General features: G+C 46.3%; 4 protein-coding genes and 1 long non-coding RNA gene across 10 annotated transcripts in view; 2 read left to right on the top strand and 3 right to left on the bottom strand.

The window, feature by feature from the left end:
- Nucleotides 1-536, bottom strand: part of VRK3 (VRK serine/threonine kinase 3) — a 32,635-nt gene extending 32,099 nt beyond the window's left edge. Inside the window, exon 1 of the mRNA XM_057493277.1 lies at nt 518-536. The gene's annotated coding sequence lies outside the window, so the exon portion shown is untranslated. The remainder of the gene's footprint in view (nt 1-517) is intronic.
- Nucleotides 1-23,629, top strand: part of ATF5 (activating transcription factor 5) — a 73,215-nt gene that overhangs the window by 46,548 nt on the left and 3,038 nt on the right. The window lies entirely within an intron of this gene.
- ZNF473 (zinc finger protein 473) lies at nt 9-15,043 on the top strand. Of its 6 annotated transcripts, XM_057493265.1 has the most exons (6): nt 9-573; nt 945-1,057; nt 3,546-3,627; nt 8,591-8,717; nt 10,980-11,066; nt 12,270-15,043. In XM_057493265.1, exons 2-6 carry the CDS (start codon nt 1,053-1,055, stop codon nt 14,837-14,839), a joined length of 2,871 nt encoding a protein of 956 aa, XP_057349248.1. In that variant the 5' UTR covers nt 9-573; nt 945-1,052; the 3' UTR covers nt 14,840-15,043. The 6 variants fall into 6 exon arrangements, with proteins under 6 accessions (XP_057349248.1, XP_036741848.2, XP_057349249.1 ...); XM_036885953.2 differs by having other exon boundaries at nt 9-1,057; XM_057493266.1 differs by lacking the exon at nt 3,546-3,627 and having other exon boundaries at nt 10-1,057.
- On the bottom strand, nt 11,896-18,337 carry LOC130681094 (uncharacterized). Its single transcript, XR_008994154.1, has 2 exons — nt 17,150-18,337; nt 11,896-12,230 (listed from the first exon to the last, which is right to left on the bottom strand). It is a non-coding gene; the product is annotated as an uncharacterized LOC130681094 (long non-coding RNA).
- Nucleotides 22,190-23,629, bottom strand: part of LOC118912628 (zinc finger protein 135-like) — a 60,639-nt gene continuing 59,199 nt past the window's right edge. Inside the window, 1 exon segment of the mRNA XM_057493270.1 lies at nt 22,190-23,628. Within this exon segment, the coding sequence (XP_057349253.1) occupies nt 23,605-23,628 (24 nt within the window). The 3' untranslated portion in view covers nt 22,190-23,604.

Here is a 23,629-nt window from a genome sequence, read left to right as displayed (position 1 = left end):
CCACCCTATTTGGAACGTTTCCTCGTCCCACTGCGCATATGCCAATGTGGAGCTAATCATGAGGAGGGATGAACTATGAGGCTTCTCTTCATCAATCAGGCAGAGATCGTATTATTATTTTTCCGCCTCAACTCCGCCCCTTCCACGCGTCTCCTCAGGAATCCAATTTCCTTCTCAACGCGTTTCATGGCAACCCTCTGGTTGTCGCCTTAAGAAATGAAAAAGCCTCAGTCTTCTAGCGCACTGATTATAGATCGTCCTTCAACAGGGTGAAAGCTGGACTACAATACCAGAAGACTGTTAATTCTGTTTCTACTCTATTTCCCAGAGTGCTCAGCGGGACATCTAAGGCCGAAGAAACGGGCGGAAATCGGAAGACAAGAGAAAGCGTCCGCACAGCCCTCTGAGAAACAGAATCTCGCGTTGGCGCGGAGGACCCTGGGTGGAGTAGTTCTGAGGGAGCTCGCGAGGCACCGGAAGTGGTTGTGCGGAGGAGCGTGTGAGAGGAGTTCGGTACCTGGCTGCCTGAGGGCTGGGGTCGCGTGTGTTAACCTGGCGGACTGCAGTCCCTAGGTGAGGAGATGCCGGGTTTGGGGTCCCTGAGGATCCTGGATGATTGCGAGTTCCATCCTTCTTGAGGAGTGACGAAATCCTTAGCGGGCGACCTCGGCGAAGGGCTCGTCGCCTTGAGCGGTGGAGGGCTAGGTGAAATCTTTAGTAAGAGCCTGTGATCTGTCAGGCTGTTGTTTAAAAAGTGTTTTCCGGCCCTCACCGGCAGCCCCGAGAGGAGCGATTCTATTTTATTTTGGGGTGAGAAAACAGACTTAAGGAGGTGGTGAGCTGCCTGAAGTCGCTGGCAAAGCTGGGTGGATCCCGGGGGACGAATGAAAGGAAGTTCTTCCGGAGGTCGAAGTACTGAACTTTTACCCATTTCTCTGTGCCAGCCGCCGCTCTGTCCTCGCCTTTCTCCCACCATCTGCGCAGCGGCGGCCACAGATACCGCACACCCTTGGCGCCAGGATCATGTCGGGAATCAGAATTTTTCAGCGTTAATGGGGTGCGTATTTTACAATTAGGCAACTCTCCCATGCGGGATCTGGCGCGATTCTTGGAAGTTGACTATTTCTGCCAGAAAGTGAATTTTGACACTTTAGGGAGTAAAGGTATGCGTAGCCTGTGGCAATTCGGGTTAAGGTTTGCTCGCAATTTAAGAATAAGGTTCAGGTTTTCATAGTTTTCGATATTTAGAGTTGCAGGTAAGGGACTGTGGATCTGTTCTATCTGCCCCATTTTGCCCCTGTGGAAACTGAAGCGTGGAAAGGGAGAATGATCAGGCCATTGATCCCACACTAAGAAGCAGCAAGACTTCTGGACTCAGGGCCCAAAGTTTTTGAGTTCTGTAATTGTTTGGCTGAAGTTATTCTGACAGGCTGTGACCTTGAACTTTACATCAGCGCTCCCGTTTCTTCCCTGCCCGGGCTGAGAGTATACCAGATGTGGACGGAAGGTGGTTTGTAAACTGTAGATGGGTCTCAAACTCAGAAGTCTATGAGAGCCGAGCAGATAAGATAGAGAACCTGCCTGGGGCAGGTTCTCGACGTGGGGCAACAGGGGGGTACTTGCCCTATCTAAAGGGTAGCTTTAAATAGGCTCCAACTAACTAGGTTGGTGGGAATGCAGAACCAGTGTGGCCAAATCCTAGGATTTTTCAGAAGCTGGAGATCAAAGTTTTAGGTGAGATTACCCAGTTTTCAAGTTTGGGACTATTTAAAATATTTTCTTTTAAAGCCTATCTGCCAGTAAATACTGTGTGGGTCAAACAAGACATCCATGGATTGAATTATACTCACCCATCAAGGCTTAACCTCTGTCACATGAAAAAAGTCATTGGTAGGTAAACATTAGCACTTACTGGTCTACTGCCTTATCTGTTATCAAAATCTAGAAAGCTCTGAAGACAGTTCTTTTTGTAAATTTGGTGCCCAGACCTTAACAGGATTGCTGTGATTATTCCTACTTAGAGTGACTTATACCCCTCACTCTGTGGATGTGTTCAATTGCTGCCTGTCCCACACAGCACTAGGATTTTAATGAATATATTGTATATGGTAATCACCCTTTTAAAATCTGAAAAGTTCTGAACTTCAAAGCACATCTGGCCCCAGAGGCTTAAGAGTTGTGGACCTGTGTCATGAAATCGTCCTGCTGCTCCAGGGCATGGAGTGCTGAAAACATGCTACTTAGGAAATTCACAGTGGCTACAGATGCTTAAAGCCCTATGGTACAGTGTTTTGCATGTTCTGGGTCACGAAACCAACTCAGTGGGTAGTGACCATAATTTTCTTGAATGCAGTAAAAGAGACTAGAAAACATCCTAATACATTCTACTTTGTAAAATTAAGTATTGTTTCCTGAAGCTTTTGTTTGATTGTGTAAGCAGATCATGGTTTAAAAAAAAAAGTTGAAGATATCTTGGAGTTGTAGGAACAGCAACCGTCTCATCTGGACTCAAATCCTATGGATGATAATCAGAAATCCCAGAAGTGTCATCCCAAGGGTTCAGGTAGAGAGATCCTGTCAATAGATAGGGAAGAAGTACTTACTGTGGGCCAGGCACTGTGCTGTGCTTCACGGCAGCAGGACAGAAGGTCCTGCCCAGGTGACAGGCCTTCATCACCTTGTCTCCCATATATTTACAGACTGTGGTGGTAAGTGCTGAGAACGGTGGGAAGTCGCTGTGTACAAAGGCCCCGAGCACAGTGGAAATATGGGGCTAGGGTAGTTTCAGTAAATACAATTGGCCTGTGATTCCTGCAGGGACGCTCATGTTCTGACTGGTCCTCCTACTTCGGGACATTTTGGGGGCTCATCTAGCATGGCCAGGGGGTCAGGCCTAGGAGGAAGGGAGACTTTTTCCCGGCTCCTTTGTCCTCCCCGCAGCCCTGCCAGCCGGGAATGTGCAGGAGAAGGAGCAGGAGCGCGCAGGGACTGCAGCCACTGGGCCCCAGTGGGCTGTAACCGAGGTGAGTGGGCGGGTCCTCCATCCACACCCATGGTCCCCAGAGGCTGCTCAGCTGGCTTGCCCTTGTTCTGGGCTCACTGTCCTGTGGTGGCCCCAAGTGATCTTCATAACACTGTTGCTCTCCTGCTGGTACCCTCCAGGAATCCTTACTGCTTACAGGATAAAGTCCAGGTTTCTCAGTCCATCCCTGCGTGATCTGGTCCTGCTCCCCTCCACGGCAGCTTCTCTGTTGCCCCCCAAACAACCCGTGCTCCCTTATTGGCCTGGAGGTAAACTGTTAATGCTATACTTCCCGGCTTGCCGGCTCAGGCTCCTGCTTCTGCTGGCATATCCTGCCACCATCTCTGGCTGGTAAATCTGGCTTTCAAGACCCAGCTTAATTCCCACAGGTTCCCCAGCACTCAGCTCTTCCCCACTCTGGGCTCCCATAGCACCCCCTGTTGCCTCCACGCATCTGTAGCCACACTGGACTAGGTCCTGCTTGGGGACAGGTACTGACTGGGACTCATCTCTGGATCCCCAGGGTCCAGCACAGACCTGGCACCAGCAGTACTGAGGTGTTTCCTGAACAAATGAATGAATGGATGAAAATCTTCCCCTTCCTGGTAAATAATCTGCTCATCCTTAATGACCCAACTTGAGTATCCTCCCCTCTGGCAAGCAAGGGGAGGGGACTTTCCCTGACCCCAAGGCCATGTCCTCTCTTCTTCCCTGGCCACACATCCCTATCTCCTCTTGCTCACTATCTCCTTCATGTCTGCATCAGACGGTGAGCTCCTCCAGGCCAGGGCCCTGGTCTGAGACACCTCTGTGCCCCCAGCATCCTCAAAGGGGTCTGGTACCCAGGAGAAATGACTGTTGAATGAATGAGTGCTCTGACCTTGTCACCCTCCTATATGAAACTCTCAGTGGCTCCCCAGTGCCCCACGGATCCAGTCTCTTCTCACACCCTCTACCACTTTCCGGGTGCTCTGTCCGGCAAAATCGAGGAGGTGAGGAAAGGAAGCCCCCTGGGGTCCTGCCGGGGGTGGGGGGTGAAAAACTCTTGGACTCATCTCTTTCAACAGGGTATATACAGCAACGGTTTGTACTACTAATAACAAAAACTCAAAGAAATACATTTATTAATATAGAGTACACAACCAAAAAGGCTCAATCCGCCGCGTCAGCCAGTGTGATCAGGACCTAGTTTATCATCACCGTGTATCAGCCCCACTTCATATCAGCTCCATGCTGGATCAGCTCCTTTCCTCATGGTCGCAAAACAGCTGCCAGGGCTGTGTGCCTTCCCGTGCTTGCTATGTGCAGGCTTTGTTTTCGGTGCTGGATCTGTACACCAGGGAACCAACTGATGTGGTCCCTGCCCACATGAAGCTCACATGTTACCGAGGGCGACCATATGATTGTTTACTAGGGCTACTGTATCAAAGTGCCTTGGACAACAGGCATTTATTGTGTCTCAGTCCTGGAGGCTAGAGGTCTGACATCAAGGTGTCCTTCTGGAGGCGCCACGGGAGAATCCCTTCGTTGCCCCTTCCAGCTTCTAGAAGCCACCTGCGTTCCTTGGCTTGTGACCACACCCTCCAGTCTGCTCTGTCATCACGTGCCTTCTCCCACCTTTGATTCCTTTCTGCCTCTTATATGGTGATGACATTTAGAGGCCGCTCGGATAATCCAGGGTAACCTCCTCATCTCATGATCCTTAGTTCAGCCCACCTGTAAAATCCCTTTTGCCGTATCAGGTAACATTCATCGATTCTGGGGACTGGAACGTGGGTACCTCTGGGGGAACGTTAGGCCTAATGTGTAAAAGGGTATCTCACCCTTCACACGTACCAAGTCAAAGTCAACTTCTGCCAGGAAAGCTTGCTTTGACCCCATCTCAGTAGGTGCCGGCTGTCTTCCCGCTGCTTGGGCCGACACCTTAGAGATGTCCTGGGTTCCTGTCTTTTATGCCCGACGTTTTATCTGTCAGGAGGTCTTGTCAGCACCACCGTCAGAGAGAGGCCGGCATCTCACCCCTTCCCACCTGGATTACTGCACTGGTTTTTCCCTATCTCCCCTCCCATCGGTCTGTGTCCTTTCTCCACACAGCAGCCAGAGGAAGATCCTGTTTAGCATATGCTGACTTTTTCAGAACTCTTTCTTGTAAAATAAAGCGCAGATGGGGAAACCCATGCACATCCAATGAATGACTTAATGAAAGCAAATGCCGCCCGGGTCAAGAACAGGAACTTGGCCACTCACCCTGGAGGCCCTTCTGGGCCGCTTCTCAGCCGTCTCCTGTCCCCACAAGCAACCTGACTTTTATAGGCATCACTCCTTCCTGGTTTTTAAGTAACAGTTTTTCATCACCCAAATGCATGTCCCTGTTGCCCCCCCACACCTTTGCTGTTTCTTGTCTCCTAGCTATAGGTTCCTTCTCTATCCCTTTCCTGATCTTAACAATTTGTCTGTTGAACAACCAGGGCTGTTTGACCTGTAGAATTTCTCCAAGTCTGTTGCTGGTGACACACTTGGGGAGCCACTCGGCATGTTCTGGCTGGTTCCAGAGGCTCAGTCAGACTCAGGCCAATCCCTCTGGCAAGACTGGAGGAGGCCTGGGTGTCTGGTTCTCTGTCTGCGACCCTGGCTGTCACTGATGCTTACCGCCTTCCCGTCTAGGCACTCCTCAGGGCTTGCAGGGTGCTGTGTTCTAACTCTCGTTTCTTTTCGCTTATTAGTTGGGACACTTTTATAAAAAGATGTCTCTCCTCATCTATTTGGCTGCACACCGGTATAGTTCTTATAGAGGAGGTGAGGTAAATGCTTGATTCTTCCCTTTCCTTTTGAAATTTCAATATAAGGAATTGGTTCCTTACTATCATCCTTCAAAGATGACAGTTCTTTTATATATATATATGTGTGTGTGCACACATGCGCATGTGTGTGCTGGCTGATACTAGAGTTTTACAAGGCATTTTTCACAAATGGTCAACATGACACACCCAGACAATCCCATGAGCACGGGGCCCTTCTCTGCTCTGTCCCGTGCCTGGCGCAGGGGCTGGCTCAGAGCACTTGCCTGGTTGTCACTGGATAATGGGTGGACAGCAGACAGTTGCAGCCACCGCCTGCTGAACTGCTTCCTAATGGGCTGGGTCCCTACTGGGTGCTGTGCAGGCCTCTGCTCATTTCATTCTCTTTTTTTTTTTGTATCATTAATCTACAATTACATGAGCAACATTATGGTTACTAGACTCCCCCCATCACCAAGTCCCCCCACAAACCCCATTACAGTCACTGTCCATCAGCGCAGTGAGATGCTGTAGAATCACTACTTGTCTTCCCTGTGTTGCACAGCCCCCCCGTGCCCCCGTACCAACATTATACATGCTAATCATAATGCCCCCTTTCTCCTGCCCCCACTTCATCCTCCCTTCCCACCCACCCTCCCCAGTCCCTTTCCCTTTGGTAACTGTTAGTCCATTCTTGGGTTCTGTGAGTCTGCTACTGTTTTGTTCCTTCAGTTTTTTCTTTGTTCTTATATTCTACAAATGAGGGAAATCATTTGGCACTTGTCTTTCTCCGCCTGGCTTATTTCACTGAGCATAATACCCTCTAGCTCCATCCATGTTGTTGCAAATGGTAGGATTTGTTTTCTTCTTATGGCTGAATAGTATTCCATTGTGTATATGTGCCACCTCTTCTGTATCCATTCGTCTACTGATGGTGCTCACTTCATTCTTACAGCAGCTCTTTTAGAGAGGAGGAAGCTGAGCCTTAGGGACATGGAATAATAAGGTCCCAAGGCTAACAAATAGAACAAGAATTCGAATTTGGGTCTGTCTGACAGGCTACAAAGCCATGCCCCCAACCAGTTAGCTCCCTGGGGGTCACGCTCCTGCCCGCCACTTACTGGCTGGCTTGATTCTCTGGGCCTCAGTCTTACCTTCTGTACATTGGGGGTAGTCCTGCCTTCAAGAGGACTCCTGGACGAGAAGTGGGTTGGGGGCCACAGGGGGCAACCACTCTTTGGTGGGGTCCCTCCTAAGTGCTAGGAACCGAGAGGGCACCGCCCAGCGACATCTCAGTCACTTCTCAGAGCAGCCCTGACGAGTGTGGCTCATCAGTGCCATACCACTAATGGGGCAGGAATCAGGGCTTAGAAGGGGCATGGGACTTGTTTGCCTGTATGCCACAGGGGAAGGTACGGGGGGGCCAGGCCTCAAACTCCAACTCGGGTTTCATCCTTTTAAAATGTGCCGAGACATGCACTGCTGGGGGTCCGGAAGGACCACACTAGACAGCCACAGGCTCTCCTGGAGGTGGCGTGCTGGAGAGAAGGCTGTCGCTGCTTTGTCAGTACTTCTCAAGTATTTGAGGTTTTATTCTAGGCACCTCTTCCCTAGCAAGTTTTCAAATTCAGAAAGACAGCATCTCTAGAAGTTGGAGAGTCAGACAGGCGCCTCAGGCAGTGAACATGCAACCCGAAATGGACCCTCGCATCGCCTACAAGGGCCTTGCCCCCCAAACGTACTGCATCTCATCAGCTGCTGTTGTACTGACCAGGGGGCAGGAGATGCAGATGGCAGAGGAGCAGTTTGCCATGTCCTCAGTGTGGGGCTTGACATGAGGGGCACGGAAGAATGAGGGCAGAGGGTGCAGCTAGAGGTGAAAGACCTTCAGGGCCTTATCAGCCCAGTGTGGGGCATGGGTGTCCTTGGATTCTGATTCAAACAAACCATAAAAATACAAGGTAGCATGGAACCTAGAGTAGTCAGAATCACAGAGACAGAGAGCAGAATGGTGAATGCCAGGAACTGGGGGCGGGGGAACGGGGTGTCCTTGATTAATGGGGACAGAGGTTGAGTTCTGCAAGATGAAGAGTTCTGGAGGTGGGTGGTGGTGATGCTTATACAACAGTGGGAATGTAATTAGTATCACTAAGCTGTATGCTTAAAAATGGCTAAGATGATAAATTTTATGTGTATTTCACTAGATAGAAAAAAAGGGGGGAAACCACCATTGAGATGTCAAGTCTGAATCCAGACTTTGAATATAGTCTAGGTATTCAGTGATATTAAGGAGTTACACTATTAATGCTAGAGTATTCCCAATGAAATCAGATGGGATTGACTTTGAAATATTTTAGCAAAAGAAAAAAAAGGTGGGAAAGAGGCTCAATGAACAAGTTAGAGAAATGCTAACGGGTGGAGGTTGGGTGATGGACACATGGTGGTCTGTTACACATATCTACTTCTGTGTAGGTGTGAACATTTCCATAATAAAAGTTAAAAATCTTGAACAAACATTGAAAAAGAGCAAAAGCCAAAGTACATGGATTTTAGGATCAGGCCGACCTGGATTTAAGTGTTGCCTGTGTGGCCTTGAGAGGACATCATGCCCCCTCTCCAAGACTCCATGCCCTTGCCTACAAAATACGGGGGTGCCCAGTCTCTTACATGTCAAGGTTCTTGTGACACGATTGTTGCCCAACACCTGGCGTGTCGAGGGCAGGTGGCACTGAGTCTCTGGGCTCCTCCCTGATCCCAGCCCTGGAGTCACGGACAGTGTGTTCCATTTCAGGAATTTGTGACCCTCAAGGACATAGGCATGGACTTCACCTTGGAGAACTGGGAGCAGCTGGGGCCGGACCAGGGGGACCTGTTCTGGGACACAGCGCTGGACAACTACCAGAGCCTCTTCCTGCTGAGTGAGTGCCCACCGCAGTGTGGGCCCAGCCCCTGCCCTGCCTGCTCATCGCCGTGGCTCCCTGCCCCCCTCAGTATAAACTCTGGCTCCTGAGCGCCTCAGAACCAGCATGATCTAGCCCAGGGGACACTGGGAACACCTAGCAACCTTTTTGATTGTCACCCCTAGGGGGAGGTGATGTGTTCCTGGCATCCTGTGGATAGAACACATCTTGAAAGCAGGGACAGCCCCATGATCGAGGATTATCGGACCCCAAATGGCAGTAGTGCCGAGGGTGAGAAGCCCTGATCTGGCTCCTGCCTGCTGTCAGTCGTCATGAGTGACTCCTCCAGCGGACACTCAGGGTCTTCACACTTGCTCTCCCCTCTGCCTAGATGACGTTCATCCCTGCCCTTAGGATTCACGCTGTGACCCCATTAGTGCCCCTCTGTCTCCTGCTCTGCTTGCCCACCACCCCTGTGCTTTCCAACTGCTCATGTGCGCTCCGTCTCCCTCTCCTACGACGGGAGCTTCCTCAGGGCCAGGACTTTTCCCCTGGGCTGTTCACTGATGTATCCCCAGAGCTGGGAACAAACGACACCTGCCAGGGGACTTGCTGAATGTGTGCTCAATCAATGAATGACGGAGCAGCAGGAGGTGCTGGGTCAGGAGCTGGGTCTTGTGCTGGGTGAGCACGTAGAACCCTCTCCTTCATTCCTGCAGTCACCTCGCCAGGAAGTCTGACTCCCCGTTTTGCTGATCCTTCTGAAATTGAGCTTCAAAGATAAGAAGTCATCTTCCCAGTGATGTTGGGGTTCCCAGGAGCACCCCCATGTTCGGTGATCTACTAGGAAGACCCACAGACCTCAGCATATGGCCGTATACCCGGCCCTGGCTTATTAGAGAGCGCACGGCACAGTCAGCCACAGGGAATGGCGCAGGAGGCCAGGAGGCCTCTGGAATCGAGAGGGATGCGCGGTGAGGTGTGACAAAGTGGGGAACGCTGTCTACCGGTGATGCTTGTTAGAAACTCGGCACCCAGGGTTTTACTGGGGGCTGGTTACGTAGGTACCTGCTGCCAGGCCTGCACCAAAACTTCAGACTCTCAGCAGGAGAGCAGCGTTCAGCGTAACAGTCACAGCACAGGGGCCCCTTGGTGGTTAGGGAAGGCTGAGCCCTCCTGACGTCCAGCTTCCCACACACCAGCCACGGGCGGCCGGGTCAGTGGCCTTGCTGAGGAGAGCTGTCAGCCTGCTGTGTTAAGCCCTCTCACGGGCGGTGAACACCAGCATGGCACAGTGAGCGAGCGTCAGGACCGTCACCCCAGCGCCACATCGTCACCTCCTCCCGATCAACTCTTTTCCCCTTCCTTGGTTCTTTCTCTCCCAAGAGCAGAAGGGTCATTTATTCCCAAAGATCAAAGAAAAAGAGATCACACACTGGTAACTTCTGTTTGATGGAATTTCATTGCATTGGGGCAGATTTTCTCCAAAGGCTATTCAGCATTGCTATAGAAGCAGCTTGGGGGAGGTCAAATCTCAGTGTCTTTTCAATTTTTAAACTACAGTCCACAAGGGAAATACATTTCCTTTGACTCCCCTGCACATACTTGTGTGTCTAGACAAGTAGTGTATTAGCTTCCTATGGCTGCTGTAAGAAATGACCCCAAACTCAGTGGCTTAAAACAACACATATTTACTCTCCTATGCTTCTGGGGGTCAAGTTTGAAAAGGGTGTGACTGTACTAAAATCGGGGTGTCATGGCTGGTTCCTTCTGGAGGCTCCAGGGGAGAATGTTTACATGCCTTTTTTCAGCTTCTAGAAGTGCCCGCATTGCTTGGCTCATGCTGTCACCTTCAGAGCCAGCTATGGCCATTCCTCCACCGTAATGTGTCCCTGGGATTATGACTTTGTGCTCCCTTTATGGAAAGCAAAGTATAGGACTGATTGGGCTCTAGGACCCCAACATACTCTATCACAGGCCTGGCCTGGAAGGCCTGGGGTGATGCCTGGTTCTGGGTGAGTCATGGATGGCTGAGTATGTGGCAAACTCCACTCATCCCTGCTCAGATCACCCTGGATTGTGAGGTCTGGTCCTTTTCCTCCACTAGACTGGGAATCCTGCAGGGCACGAGTCCCTGGAGTCACCCATGCAGTATCTGGCCCCTCGGGAGCTGTGCACTGGATGAAATACTGAATATTCAGGAGAGCCAGAAGGTTCCCACTAAGCGACTGGAAGGCCCTTCGTGTTTTGTTGGATGACAGTGCTGTCCTTTCCCTGCAGACCCCTGCAGACCCAACCTGACCGTCTGTCCAGATGAAGGCGAGCTGGAGGCCTTGGTGAGAGGAAGCCCGGAATCAGCGGTTCCTGGTGAGTGGGCGGGTAGGGGGCAGCGGAGTGTGACCCTTTGCGTGTCCCCTGGCCTCAGAAGCTGCATCTAGACCCAGCGTGTCTGCCCAGACACCCTAACCCTAGGCTTCTGGGTGCCACTGTGCCTCGTGCTGGTTTCTATCCTCTCTGCTGGGGGTTGGGACCCTCACTCTGCGTGCCCATCTGGCCTCTACCTCATCATTCAGACATGGCTTCCCTCTGCCTTTCCTGCCCCCTTCCTCCCCATCCTTCCAGACCTAGCAGGGGGTGGCTTTCATGCCTGAGTCAGTCTCTCCACCGTTCTCCTCATGCCCCCTTAGCACCATGGACTCCCCTGGTATTTTTGTCCAGGCCTGTCACGTGGGGCACAGCTGATGGCCACATCTGTTAGTAACCCAAGCCCCGGCCTGAATGCTGCCGAGAGCATTTGTTCTGTTTTCCCCCAGGCCTGGTTCTTCCAAGGGGATCAGGTTAGGCAGTGAGGATTCCTGGGGTGTTATGTTAGTTAAAATGTCCCCAGTGGAAGAAAGCTGAGGCAGGGGCCTGGCTAGGGGATGGCAGGCTGTTCTTGTCATTAGATCATTCACATGAGAAGAGACATCCCTGAACCAGAGACCACCATGGTGGCGGCACAGCCTAGCCTCAGCCTCCACCCCGCCCAGTCAGTATGCAGCTCTGTCGTTGGCTCACGTCTCATGAGCTTGTGATTGTGGACTCCTCACGTAGGTGACTAACCTAGGCACAGACTTCCCACAACCTTAGATTTCGGTTTCTGCTCCGTTTCCAAGCACGTGTAGCCATGCCTTTCCTAACAACCAAATATACCCTCTGGTGGTAACAACTGTATTGTGTTACTGTTTCTATCTCTTTCCCCCTTGAACAGTAAACTTCTCTGGGAAGTGGGCCTTAGCTGATAAGGGTGATGGAGGGTGGGCGGAGAGCCTCCACTGAGAGGCTCCCCATCCCTGTGGAATCCATGTGATCGTCCAGCTCCTGTCTTAACCCTCCTGGAAATAGGCTCTGTTTCTTGTGAGGCCAGTTCTAGGGAGATCACCAGTTGAGACCCATTTCCTTCATCCTCTTGATGGACAGACTTGACTCAGGACCCAGCACCTGTTCTCCATCTTGTCTGTGTTCTTGCCCTGCAGCTTCTGTCTTTTCACCCTGGGGAACAGGAGACATTTACATTTTCTCTCCTTTCAGACATGGCTGAGGCCAAGAACTCCCCTCTGCCACAGGACTTCTTGGAAGAAGGGCCCTCCCAGGAGATTTTGGAGACACTTTCCAAGGATGGCCAAGGATTGCCTGTGGGAGAAGCCTGCATAAGCAAAAGTTGGTTAGATAGTTTGCTAGAAGATCCAGAAAGTCTTTTGAGGTCTAACATTGTTACCAAAAAGGAAAGTCCCACAGAATACAAGAGTCATGAACTCAACAGAGGTCTCAGTCCTGAGTCCTTCCTTTTCACAGGAGATTCTGTGATGAATGATCTTCCTGAAAAGAGCCTGATACCAGCTAAGTCTCAGGAATATGGGATTACTACTACTACTACTACTACTACTACTAGTGGCTACTACTTAGACCAGAGCCAGAAGGATAATGTCCAGGGAAGGGAGAAACCATATAAATGTAGTGAATGTGGGGAGAGCTTTAGCCAGAGTTACAATCTTGTCCAGCACTGGATTATTCATATCAAGGGAAAACCTACTGTGCAAGAGTATGAGAAAGGTTTCAAGCAGAGTTCTTGCCTTGTGCACCTGATGGGTCACAAGGGCTACAAATCCTATGTGTGTAACAAGCATGGGAAAAACTTTAGTCAAAATACACAACTTCTGCAGCATCAGAAAATTCATACTAGAGAAAAACCATGTGAGAGTCAAAACAGTGACCGTCCATCAAGTCATGGCTCACAGCCTGTTGAGTGTCAAAAAACCCCTACAGGTGGTAAATCCTACGAATGTAATGAGTGTGGCAAAAGTTTCAGCCGAATCTTTCGTCTTACTCAGCATCAAAAGACCCATACCCGGAAACACTACGAATGTGCCAAATGCAAGGCAACCTTCAATTTCAAAAAATACCTCCTTCGACATCAGAAAATGCATGCTGCAAAAACTACCTGTCAGTGTCAGGAATGTGGGAAGGCTTTCAGGCGGAGATCACTGCTCACTGAACACCAGTCTGTTCACACTGGAGAAAACCCTTTTAAGTGTGATGATTGTGGGAAATCCTTCAAACATATCTCTACCCTAAAGATCCACCAGAGGGTTCACAGTGGAGAGAAGTCTTACAAATGCAGTGAATGTGGGAAAGCCTTCTATCAGAAGACTTACTTTAATGAACATCAGAAACTTCACCAGGGCCACAGGCCCCACAAATGTCACAAATGCATCAAGAGCTTCAGTCGGCTCTCCCACCTGATCCAACACCAATCCACTCATGCCACAGAGAAGCCCTACAGCTGTGCTGAGTGCAAGGAGACCTTCAGTCGTAATGAACACCTTGTTCGACACCAGAAAATCCATACTGTGGAAACTCCCTACCAATGTCAGGAGTGTGGTGAGCGCTTCACTTGCAGTTCTACCCTAACTTGCCACCAGAGTGTTCACACAAGATATAAACAATGGTTTGATGAGAAAGGAAAGACCCTCAATCAGAACCCAAAACACAGTGGGCATCTAAGGACTAGTGAAAAGTACTTTAAGTGTGAGAAATGTGAGAAAACATTTAGCCGCAGCAAATACCTGACCCAGCATCAGAGGATTCACACCAGGGTGAAGCCCTTTGAGTGTAACCAGTGTGGGAAGGCCTTTGGCCAAAGTACACAGCTCGTTCGCCACCAGATGATCCACTCTGGAGTGAAGCCATATGAATGTGGGGACTGTGGGAAGGGCTTCATCCACAGCACTGCCCTCACCAAACATCAGTCTATCCACAAGAGCAAGCAGTCCTTTAAATCTAATGAATGTGGACAGACCTTCAGCCAAAGTGCATGTCTCTCAGAACACAAGTTAATTCACACTACAGAGAAGCTTTTTAAGTGTAACAAGTGTGACAAAGTCTTTGCCCATGATCACTACCTCATTCAGCATCAGAGAACTCATGCTGGAGAGAAGTCCTTTGAATGTGAAAAAGTGTTCCATCAGAAGTCATGTCTTCCTAAGGATCAGAGAGATCACACAGGTGAGAAACTCTATGAATGTGGTGACTGTGGGAAAACCTTCAGACTGCGTGCTCAACTCATTCAACACCAGAGAGTTCACACCGGAGAAAAGCCTTATGTTTGTCAGGATTGTGGGAAGGCCTTCAGTCAGAATGTGTGCCTTTCTGTTCATCAGAGAGTTCACACTGGGGAGAAGCCTTATGTCTGTGAGGAATGCGGGAAAGCCTTCAGTCACTACTCATGCCTTTCTGTTCACCGGAGAGTTCACACTGGAGAAAAGCCTTATGTCTGTCAGGTTTGTGGGAAAGCCTTCAGCCAGAGCTCGTGCCTTTCTGTTCACCAGAGAGTTCACACTGGGGAGAAGCCCTATATGTGTGGTGTATGTGGAAAAGCCTTTACCCAGAAAGCAAATCTGACACAGCATGAGAGAATTCACACTGGAGAGAAGCCTTATGCCTGCAATGTGTGTGCGAAAGCCTTTGGCCTCAGTGCCCATCTCAGTCAGCACCTGCAAATTCACACCCAACAGAAACTGTATCAGTGTCAACATTGTCAGAAAGCCTTTAGCTACCACTCAAGTCTTACACGACATCAGCAAGTTCACACTAAAAAATAACAAGTAGCAATACTGCAGATGATGATCCCTGGTTGGCAGCAGGGTCCCAGACTGAAGGTCTGAGAATATGTTCATCCAAGCCATAATGTTGAAACCATCACATTTTAAGTTCTCTCTCCAAAAAATAAATAAATCTCTTTATTGATAAAAGGATTTATTAGAAAATTTGCAGACAAGTTTCATTAAAACAATGAGAACACAAAAGTTGAAAAGTTGTGTATTGTCATAATTCACTGGTAGATTCTCCAGCCAGTCTGCTGAGTTAAATCCCAGCTCTGCCATCTGCTACCTAAGTGACCTACAGAGAGTCCTGGAGCATATCAGTGTCCCCATCTCAAAAATGGGCACAATAATAGTTACCTACCTCAGAGGGCTATTGTGAATATAAACAAACATGTAAAGTGCTTAGAACTGAGTGCCCAGCACTACTGTAAGTACTTACCAAGTATGAGCTACAAATATTCACCAGATAAAACAAAGATTCTCTTATGTGCATAGTCTTTTTGAATCTGAGATCTTGTTTTCTTTGGGTAAATTCCTAGGAGTGGAATTCCTGGGTCAAATGGTATTTCTGTTTTGAGCATTCTGAGGAACCTCCATACTGCTTTCCACAATGGTTGAACTAATTTACATTCTCACCAGCAGGGTAGGAGGGTTCCCCTTTCCCTGCATCCTCGCCAGCATTTGTTCCTAGTCTTTTCTATGTTGGCCATCCTAACTGTTGTGAGGTGACATCTCATTGTGGTTTTAATTTGCCAGTGGACTATTATATCTGTCAGGAGGAACTAGATTATGCTGTGGCAACACAGTTAAGCATGAATCTCTGGCTAAACAAAGGCTTATTTCTCTCTCCTACGTGTCCACTGTGGGTTGGCAGCTGGCATAGGGATGGGGTGGGCTGGATCTGCTCTATCCACTCAAGGGACCAGTGTTCCCTTTTTGAATCTGTTGGTCCTTCTGGTCACCTCAATAAGAAAGTAACTTTAACACCTTACATTTCCCCATCTTCTCTTTGAGGCAGAGCAGGACTCAAGCTCGGCAATTTGGCTGGACAATGCTCTCCACCGAAATGTGCAAACAGCAGTTTTCTGTTGCATTTATGCTTACAGCAAACTTCCATTTATGGCAAGTTAATACTGGTTGTCCATTTACAGTCGTGGTTGAAAATTTTAAAGGGCGTTGATTGAAATAAATAGATTAGGAGACTCTAGGTGTAGGCCACTGGCATCACTGTAGGGGAGAAGACTGCTCTGGGAAATCAAAGAGGTGGCATGTGCATGCCCAACATGGAGAAGATACTCTTCTAAGAAAATTGTACCTAGGAACCCACTGGATAAAACAGATAAAAGTGGATGCACTTTGGCCAAAGAGGATTGAGGGACCTCCCCTGCTCCAGTGGCCCAGACCCAGGGCTCTAGAGAACAGCTTGTAAACTTCTGATCTGGAGGAGCTTTCTGAAGCTGTTTTGATGAAACACACATGAATCCTTTTGATAGTGTCCCAGACTGGGTAATCTGCTGAGAAGGGGATTTGAGTAACCAGGATAGAGATCTTGTGGTGTTCTTTGCCAGAGGGACTCCCTGGGAGGTTAGGAAATGTACAGCATTCCTGAAGGAAGCCTTCCCAACCTTATGCCACCATGACCCAAATGACCAATGTCCCGTGCGCTTCTTGTGCACTGGAATACAAGATAAAATTCTGGCCAATAGGCTGAGTCCTTCAAATAAAGGCATGGACCAGGGAGAGGAGGGCAACACTCTAGGATTTTGCAGCAGCCAGGTAGAAGGAGCTTGGGCCTCTGAAAGATGTGTGGGTCAGAGGAGAGGGGAATAAACTTCTATCTTTTCTATTAGGTCTCAGGGCAGCTGAGTTTGAATCCTACTGATGTAGTAGCTTTGCAAAGTAAAAAAGAAAAACTCCAGCTACTTTGAGACTGGTATCTATCTTTTGGGAGACTGATTTTCTGATTGCCACATTATAAGAAGAAAATAAGGGCCAGGCGAGATGGCTTACCCCTGCTGTCAGGCCACAAAATGCCCCTAAAATACTGGTTTTTTTTCTGAGGAGCACAGCACTCTTCTAGGAAACATACTACCATTTATTAACTTCCCCCTTAACAGGATATTAGATAATCCCCAAGTTTTCTCTTATAAACAAAAGTAGAATAAAATGTCTGTATTTATGAAGACTTCCCAGAAATACTAGGTGTGAAACAAAACCATTCTTTTAATCATCAAATTTGCTTGCTGTAGAATATTCAAACAGTAAAAATAATACAATAACGGTATCTAATATTTACTGACGACTTACTATGTGCCAGGGGCTTTCCACAAATTAGCCTCAGAGCTGCAGTATGAGACAGGTGCCGCTGTCATTTCCATTTTATAGATGCAGAAGCCGAGGGTCACTGAGGTTAAGGAAACTTGCCTATGTTGCCCTGTTTTTCAGTGTGGAAGTGCTAGAGCCACGACTTGAACCTGAGGAGTCAGGCACCGGCCCCCTAGCCACTATGCTAAAGGGGAAGACTGTTCTGTACCTTACCAACCAGCTGGTGAGACTGGGCAGCGCCATCACCGCTGTGAGTCTCAGCTGCCTCACACGTAACATAGCCGTAACAAAACAGGGACCCCACTGGGAGGCTGAGGATTAAATACACGTGAAATGTTTAGAGCTAGGATGCATAAAGGTTAACTTTCAGTATAATTAATAATTTTAGTAATTATTAGAGTTAAAAGTTAAGCCCCTGTGTTTCAGCATTACCTATGGCTCATACTAAGCGTTCAACACGTTACAGATTTTAATACTTTGTAAGACTGTCGTTTATAAACTTGGAATCCTAACTCTTACCCTCGACTTTAGTACACTTCGCAATTAATAAGTGATTGGAAACTGTATTACTCATCAAACAATAACAACCATAGATTTATTACTAGCCATTTACTAATTACCTTGGAAAGTGAGCTGGTCCCATATCATTCAATTCAGCCAGAGTCCCTAATCCAAGAGCAAGATAAGATCAGTGGACAACCAAGGACGAACCCCCACGCCTCTCTGAGCCTCAGTTTCTCCACTGGACTCAAGAAAGACACTGGGTATGGGGCTTCTCAGAACAAACCCGCGCGTTGCACCCACTCGGCTCTCATCGGCTCAGTCCCGACACCGACTCCAACCAATCCCCGCGCTAGCCCTGCTCAAAGCCGCCGCTCCGAACCCCGCCCCGCCGCGTCCGGCCGCGCCGGTGCTGCCCCCGACTGACTCCAGCTTCTCGCGCCTCCTTCACCTTAGCTGGCCTAAGCCCTCGAAACCCATCCGGGCCGCTCTCCTAAGCAACGACGGCGAGGATACGATGGGCGTCCTCAAGTACCCGGCAAACTGGGTCCTGGCCGTCCCAGCGCACTTCGCTGCCCACCGGCGATCCCCACGAGAGCGGCGCGGCTGCGCGCGCAACTCTCGTCCCAGGCACGCCTTTGCGCTTGCGCAGTCTCCTTGTTGAGTTACTCCGCCCAGAGCCCAGTGGGATTCTGGCTTTTTAGGCCGACTGTCCTCTGACTGCAAAATTGGAAGAAACCCTGGAGTCCCGGGCGGCTTTCGCTCGGGGTACACCAATGTCGAAGCCTTCTTTTGGCTTTCGCAGGCGGTGTGGTTTCCTCTCGACCAATCACAGGCTAGGTTCTCAACACTGACCCTAGCCTCCGTCTCCAGGGCAACTGTCAACTCTGGAAACAGCGGGTCTGTCTCCATGGCAACTCTCTAATCCCTGCAGCTCGGCAAGGGCACCTCATTACAGGCGCTTTTAAGTAATAGCGATGCTCAACGAAATTGCGTGCTCTGCTCGTACAACTTAATGGAAAACGTGTTGGCGCTCAAAGAAGGGAAGAAAACTGGATAGGGCGGGTCTGAAAGAACTGATGTTAAAAAGGTTTCTCAGAGGAGGGGTTTCTTTGAATAAGGCTTTGAGCGATGAGTAGGAGGTAGCCAGGAAGACACGCAAAGGAAAAATACTATCGTATCTGTCTGGACACAGTTTAAAACTATGACATGTAGCCTTAGCGAGGGTGTGGGGAAACTACCATTCTCCTACCGTGAAGGTAGAGACGGGTTCTGCATTGTAAGTAAATCAATCAGTTGGTGACTGCTGAGAACACCTATGTTCCAGGCAGTGTTCTAGGTGCTGGGGATATAATGGTGAAGTACACACATGGACCCTGCCTTCCGGAAGTCAGAGAGCAGGCAGTAAATAGGAGGCACATAATAAGAAATTATGCTAAGTGCTGTGAAGTAAAAGGCAAAGGGCTGAGGCAGGGATGAAAGGGTGACTGTGGGATCAGGAAATATAGTTAGGTGCGTTATGTGAGCATGTAAATGTGAACTGAAAACAATATAAATCCCGAGTGAATTATAGAGAAATATTAATGTATACAGCAGCTGGAGTTTGCCCTACTGTAGGTTGCTTCTTCCTAGTGTTTGTGACCATTTGAGTTGGAGTTTTCTTTTACTTGTCCTTGAAGGCACCCTGACGTACTAAGATAAACAGGTGAACGCCTTGCTTTTGGTCGTTTTGGCTACTTGAGCTAGTACATTATCGTCCTTGTTTGAGCTATTTTGAGTTAAGTTTTTTGTTACTTGAAACTCAAAACATCCTTTGTAATACAGTCTTATTCACATTTAAAAGATAAGGAAGTTGGATCAGCAAGCTAGACAATGGCAAAAGCAGGATTCAAAATTAGTTTATTTTAAACTAAAAATCCAATTAATCCACATTAATATGTTAGTAAAGGGAGGTGGTGAGTCTTCCAGAAGGGAATGGACCAGATGCACTAAGAAAGGTCCACTTAGGATGAAGGATTTAAGGATGCTACACTGCTGGCTTTGAAAATGGAGGAAAGGGGCACAAGCCAAAGACTGCAGGCAACCCCCAGATACTGAAAATTCATGCCATAAGTCTTAAAAAATGCAAATGAATAAAATTTTAATTGTTAAAAATCATGAAAGTATTAGACTGAAGTATAGGAGAACATTTTTGATAATTGGGCATAAGAAAGGCCTTTCTTAGCATGATAGTAGGTCCAAGAACTATAAAATACAAATAGGTTTGAATACATAAAAATTTTTAAATTCAGTATAGCAAAGTACATCATGAACAAAATTAAAAGAGAAATAACAAACTGGGAGAAAATATTAGTAATGTATATACCAAAGGGTTAATATTTGTAATATACGAAGACTTGGTTCTATAAGTCAGTACAAAAGACACCCCAATTAAAAATGGGTAAAATACATAAATAAGCAATACAAAGAAGATGAAATATCAACAAACACAAAAAGATCATTAATCTCACTGTTGAAAGGACATTTTTACTTAATAGATTAGAAATGCTAACAAGAGACTGAGTATTTGGGAAGGAATTGGAGGAACAGAAAAAATAGGCATTCATATTCCAGGACTTGTGTAAATTGGTTCATCCTTTTTTAGAGAATTATTTAGCAATATTTTAAATTTAAAACAACTTAAGATCAAAATTTTAAACATGGACATTCTATGATCCCACAGATTTACTTCTAGGAATTCACCTTATGGAGATACTTTGCCCAAGTGTCAAATTATTAATGTCCAATGGTGGAAAAGAAAATTAAAACAACCTAAATGTCTATTAGTAGAAATCAGTTAAATAAACAAACCCTAGCATGAAACATGCAGCTGTTAAAAATGAGGACACATATATATACTATATATATTTTTTGCATTGTCTTAAGAAAATATCCACATTGTACCAAATGAAAAAGTCACTTCTAAAATCACATGCGTGTGTGATGTGTGATTACACCAAATTGCATATCATATTTATGTGAATAAATATGTATGTAAGCATTTCATAAAACAAAAGGAAAGGTTCATATTCAAAGATAAAAATCCAGAATCTTTGGAATGAAGATATACAGAGAGCTATAGCTTTCTTCATTTTTGTGTTATCTGAATTATTCACATAGTTTTTCAACTATGAAAGAAGTCACAGAATATCAGAAGAAACATCTGGGCAAAGACTTTTAAACATGGTAATAGTTACCGTGGATGATGTCAGGGAGATGCAGCCCCATTCACTGCCAGACATACAGAACTTCTGGGAAGCCATGGTCACATGTATGGGATCATTGAAACATATTTCAGTGTTTGACCCCATGACTTCCTTGCCAGGATTTCACTTGGGAACTGTCAGGTGCTCATCCAAAGACTTCAGTAGAAAGGAGGTTTATAAAAGTAAAAAACTGGAAACAACCAAAATGTCCAACAGGGGACTGACTGACATGTTGGTTGAATAAATGAACGGTGTGAAACCCCAAAACATCTGGTTCTTAAATATTAAATAAATGACATGGTTATTTAATGACATGGGTGTCACGATATGGATAAATCATGATATTTAATGATTGGGGCCATGATGTGAAGTTAAGTGAATATAGAAGCATGATAAACTCTGTATTCATTATGCCCCAGATTTATTAAAGGATATATAATAATATATATTGTTATAAGAGCAGCAGAAGGTGCATTGAAATGTTATCAGTTATCTCTGGATGGCACTGGGATTTGGGTGAAATCTTCCAGATTTCTTGGATCTTCTAAATTTTCTAGAAAGAAGCATGTATTGGTTTTTTATGATAAAATAATAAATATTATTTTAAGAAGGAAAAGTTATAGGTGGAATGTGTTCAAACCCAATAGAAGTTGAGAGCACGGCTTCTGGAGCCTGATCACTTGGACTTGAATCCAGACGCCATGAGCTGTGAGGCTTTGCCTCTTCATCTTTCTGTGCCTCAGTGACCTCATCCATGAAATGGGACAACACAGCTCTGAACAGGTGGGGTTGTTGGCAGAATGGAAAGAGTTCATATATACCAAGGGCTTAGAACAGAACTTGACACACAGTAAGTTCCTGAAAGCACTTTCCATTTTATATGTTTGATATGGGGGAAAAAATTACATGATTGACATTAAAAGCTGGTAAAAAATGTAGAACTGTGATGCCCAACTTGTCCCAGTTAAATTAGGTTAAGTCCCTCTGAAAATCAGTTTGATAATATGTTTAGAGAAATAATTCCCCAAAAAGGAGAGAAGAGGTAGGAATAGAGATGCTCATTATGGCATTATTTGTAATAGGGAAAAATCAGTGAACAACCTGTGTTAGTCAGGGACTCAGAACAAAGCCTAAATGGGTTTGTAAATTATGGTACTCTCACCAGTGAAATATCATTAGCCCTAATAATGATGAGTATGAAATTTATGTGGCAACAAAGGACAATACTCAAGGTATAATGAACACAAAACAGAGAAGACAACATTGTAATGTGATTACAATTTTAAAAAATAACATTTATTTAAAAATGACATTTGTCTACATTTACCATGGCAAGCATTTAGTAATATTACCAAGTCACTGTGTTGTACATCTGAAATCAGTATAATATTATATATCAACTTTATTCGAATTTTAAAAAAAGGATTCAGGCATTTGAATGAAAGGATACATATTTCATTTATAGTTGAAGTGTGTTTCTTTGGTGATAAGATGCTATCCAATGCAACCTCCCCCCATTTTAAGCACTGAAAGATTTTTACCAGATAAAATAAATATCCCAGGAGAGTGTGTGGTAATTTAACTTTAAATCAGAATAGATTATCTGATATATTATTATATAAAAATGAATAGAATAATGTGTAAGGAAATTAGTTTGGCCAGTTCTGTGAAATAATAAAATGTAAATAAATAAAAATGATATTTGGAAGGAAATATGAAAAAAATCAAAACACTGTGACTTTTGAGGGTGGCCAAGTTGTAGATAAGCATATGGCTTTTGTTTTTTTTATCCAAATTTGCCAACACTTAAAAACATGGTTATGGAACACGGAAGAAAACAAAGCCAGAAAGAAATTCACCCAAAACTGACTAGTGGGTTTCTCTGGGCTGTGGGATTATGGGGAATTGGTATTTTAGTTCATACTCCTCTATATTTTCCAAATTATCCTTTACAGTGAGCATATGTAATTTTAATCAAAATTTTTTCCTGTTATAAAATATGTGTATTATTTTTATAAATAAAAAAATAGATACTATGTTTCAAAAAATGAGGAAAGAAAAACCTGCCTTTGGGCATGAATAAAATCAAAAAGTGATGCTTAATAGGGCAATTGCTTTGTAAAGCATAAATCCTGGAAGTGAAAAAGACAGAAACAACAAGATGTAAAAAATGGGCGTAAATATGTGAAACACATTCAGTGTTTATGCCAGCGGCAGATGTTGCAGTGAAATTTGTCACTTAAAATTTTAAAGGAAATTCACTTCATCTAGCATTATGTTCAGCTACATATGTTTGAGACTATTATTTTAAGGGGTTAATCTTTCCAGCTGTGTTTTTTCCTTGAATTTCCAGGCTCCAACTTAATGAATGATCAATACATTAAAAAAGCTCAGAGATGACTTATTAAAGATCCGAAGGAAGTTGCATCCCATTTAGGCTGTCCCCTGGGGGATACTGTAAGGTTGAAGAAATGGGGGCTGGGAAGCTGAGATTTTACGGGGAAGCTCCTAAAATGATCAGAAGTTGTCCCAGCTGGTAATAAACTGTGCTGTCCTCCTTCCAGCAAATAAAGAAACCAATTCTCTCAACATATGGTGTTAAGGTTCCTCTCTGGGAGGAAGTTATTAGTGCTGGTGAAGGCTGAATGGAACCCAAAGCAGAAGCATCGGTGTGTTACATTCTCAGGCTTTTTAGTCAGTATGAACTCTCTGATAA

This window comes from Manis pentadactyla, chromosome 15, assembly GCF_030020395.1.
Source record: "Manis pentadactyla isolate mManPen7 chromosome 15, mManPen7.hap1, whole genome shotgun sequence".
Lineage (NCBI taxonomy): Eukaryota > Metazoa > Chordata > Mammalia > Pholidota > Manidae > Manis > Manis pentadactyla.
The sequence above is the reverse complement of the archived record's forward strand: the minus strand, read 5'-3'. Positions and strand labels throughout refer to the sequence as shown.

Coding starts and splice junctions, on each gene's coding strand:
- ZNF473 (XM_036885953.2), top strand. CDS start 885: ATGAAAGGAAGTTCTTCCGGAGGTCGAAGTACTGAACTTTTACCCATT. Junction 1,058..3,545: donor AATTTTTCAGCGTTAATGGG/GTGCGTATTTTA, acceptor CTGGATCCCCAG/GGTCCAGCACAGACCTGGCA. Junction 8,718..10,979: donor CCAGAGCCTCTTCCTGCTGA/GTGAGTGCCCAC, acceptor CTTTCCCTGCAG/ACCCCTGCAGACCCAACCTG.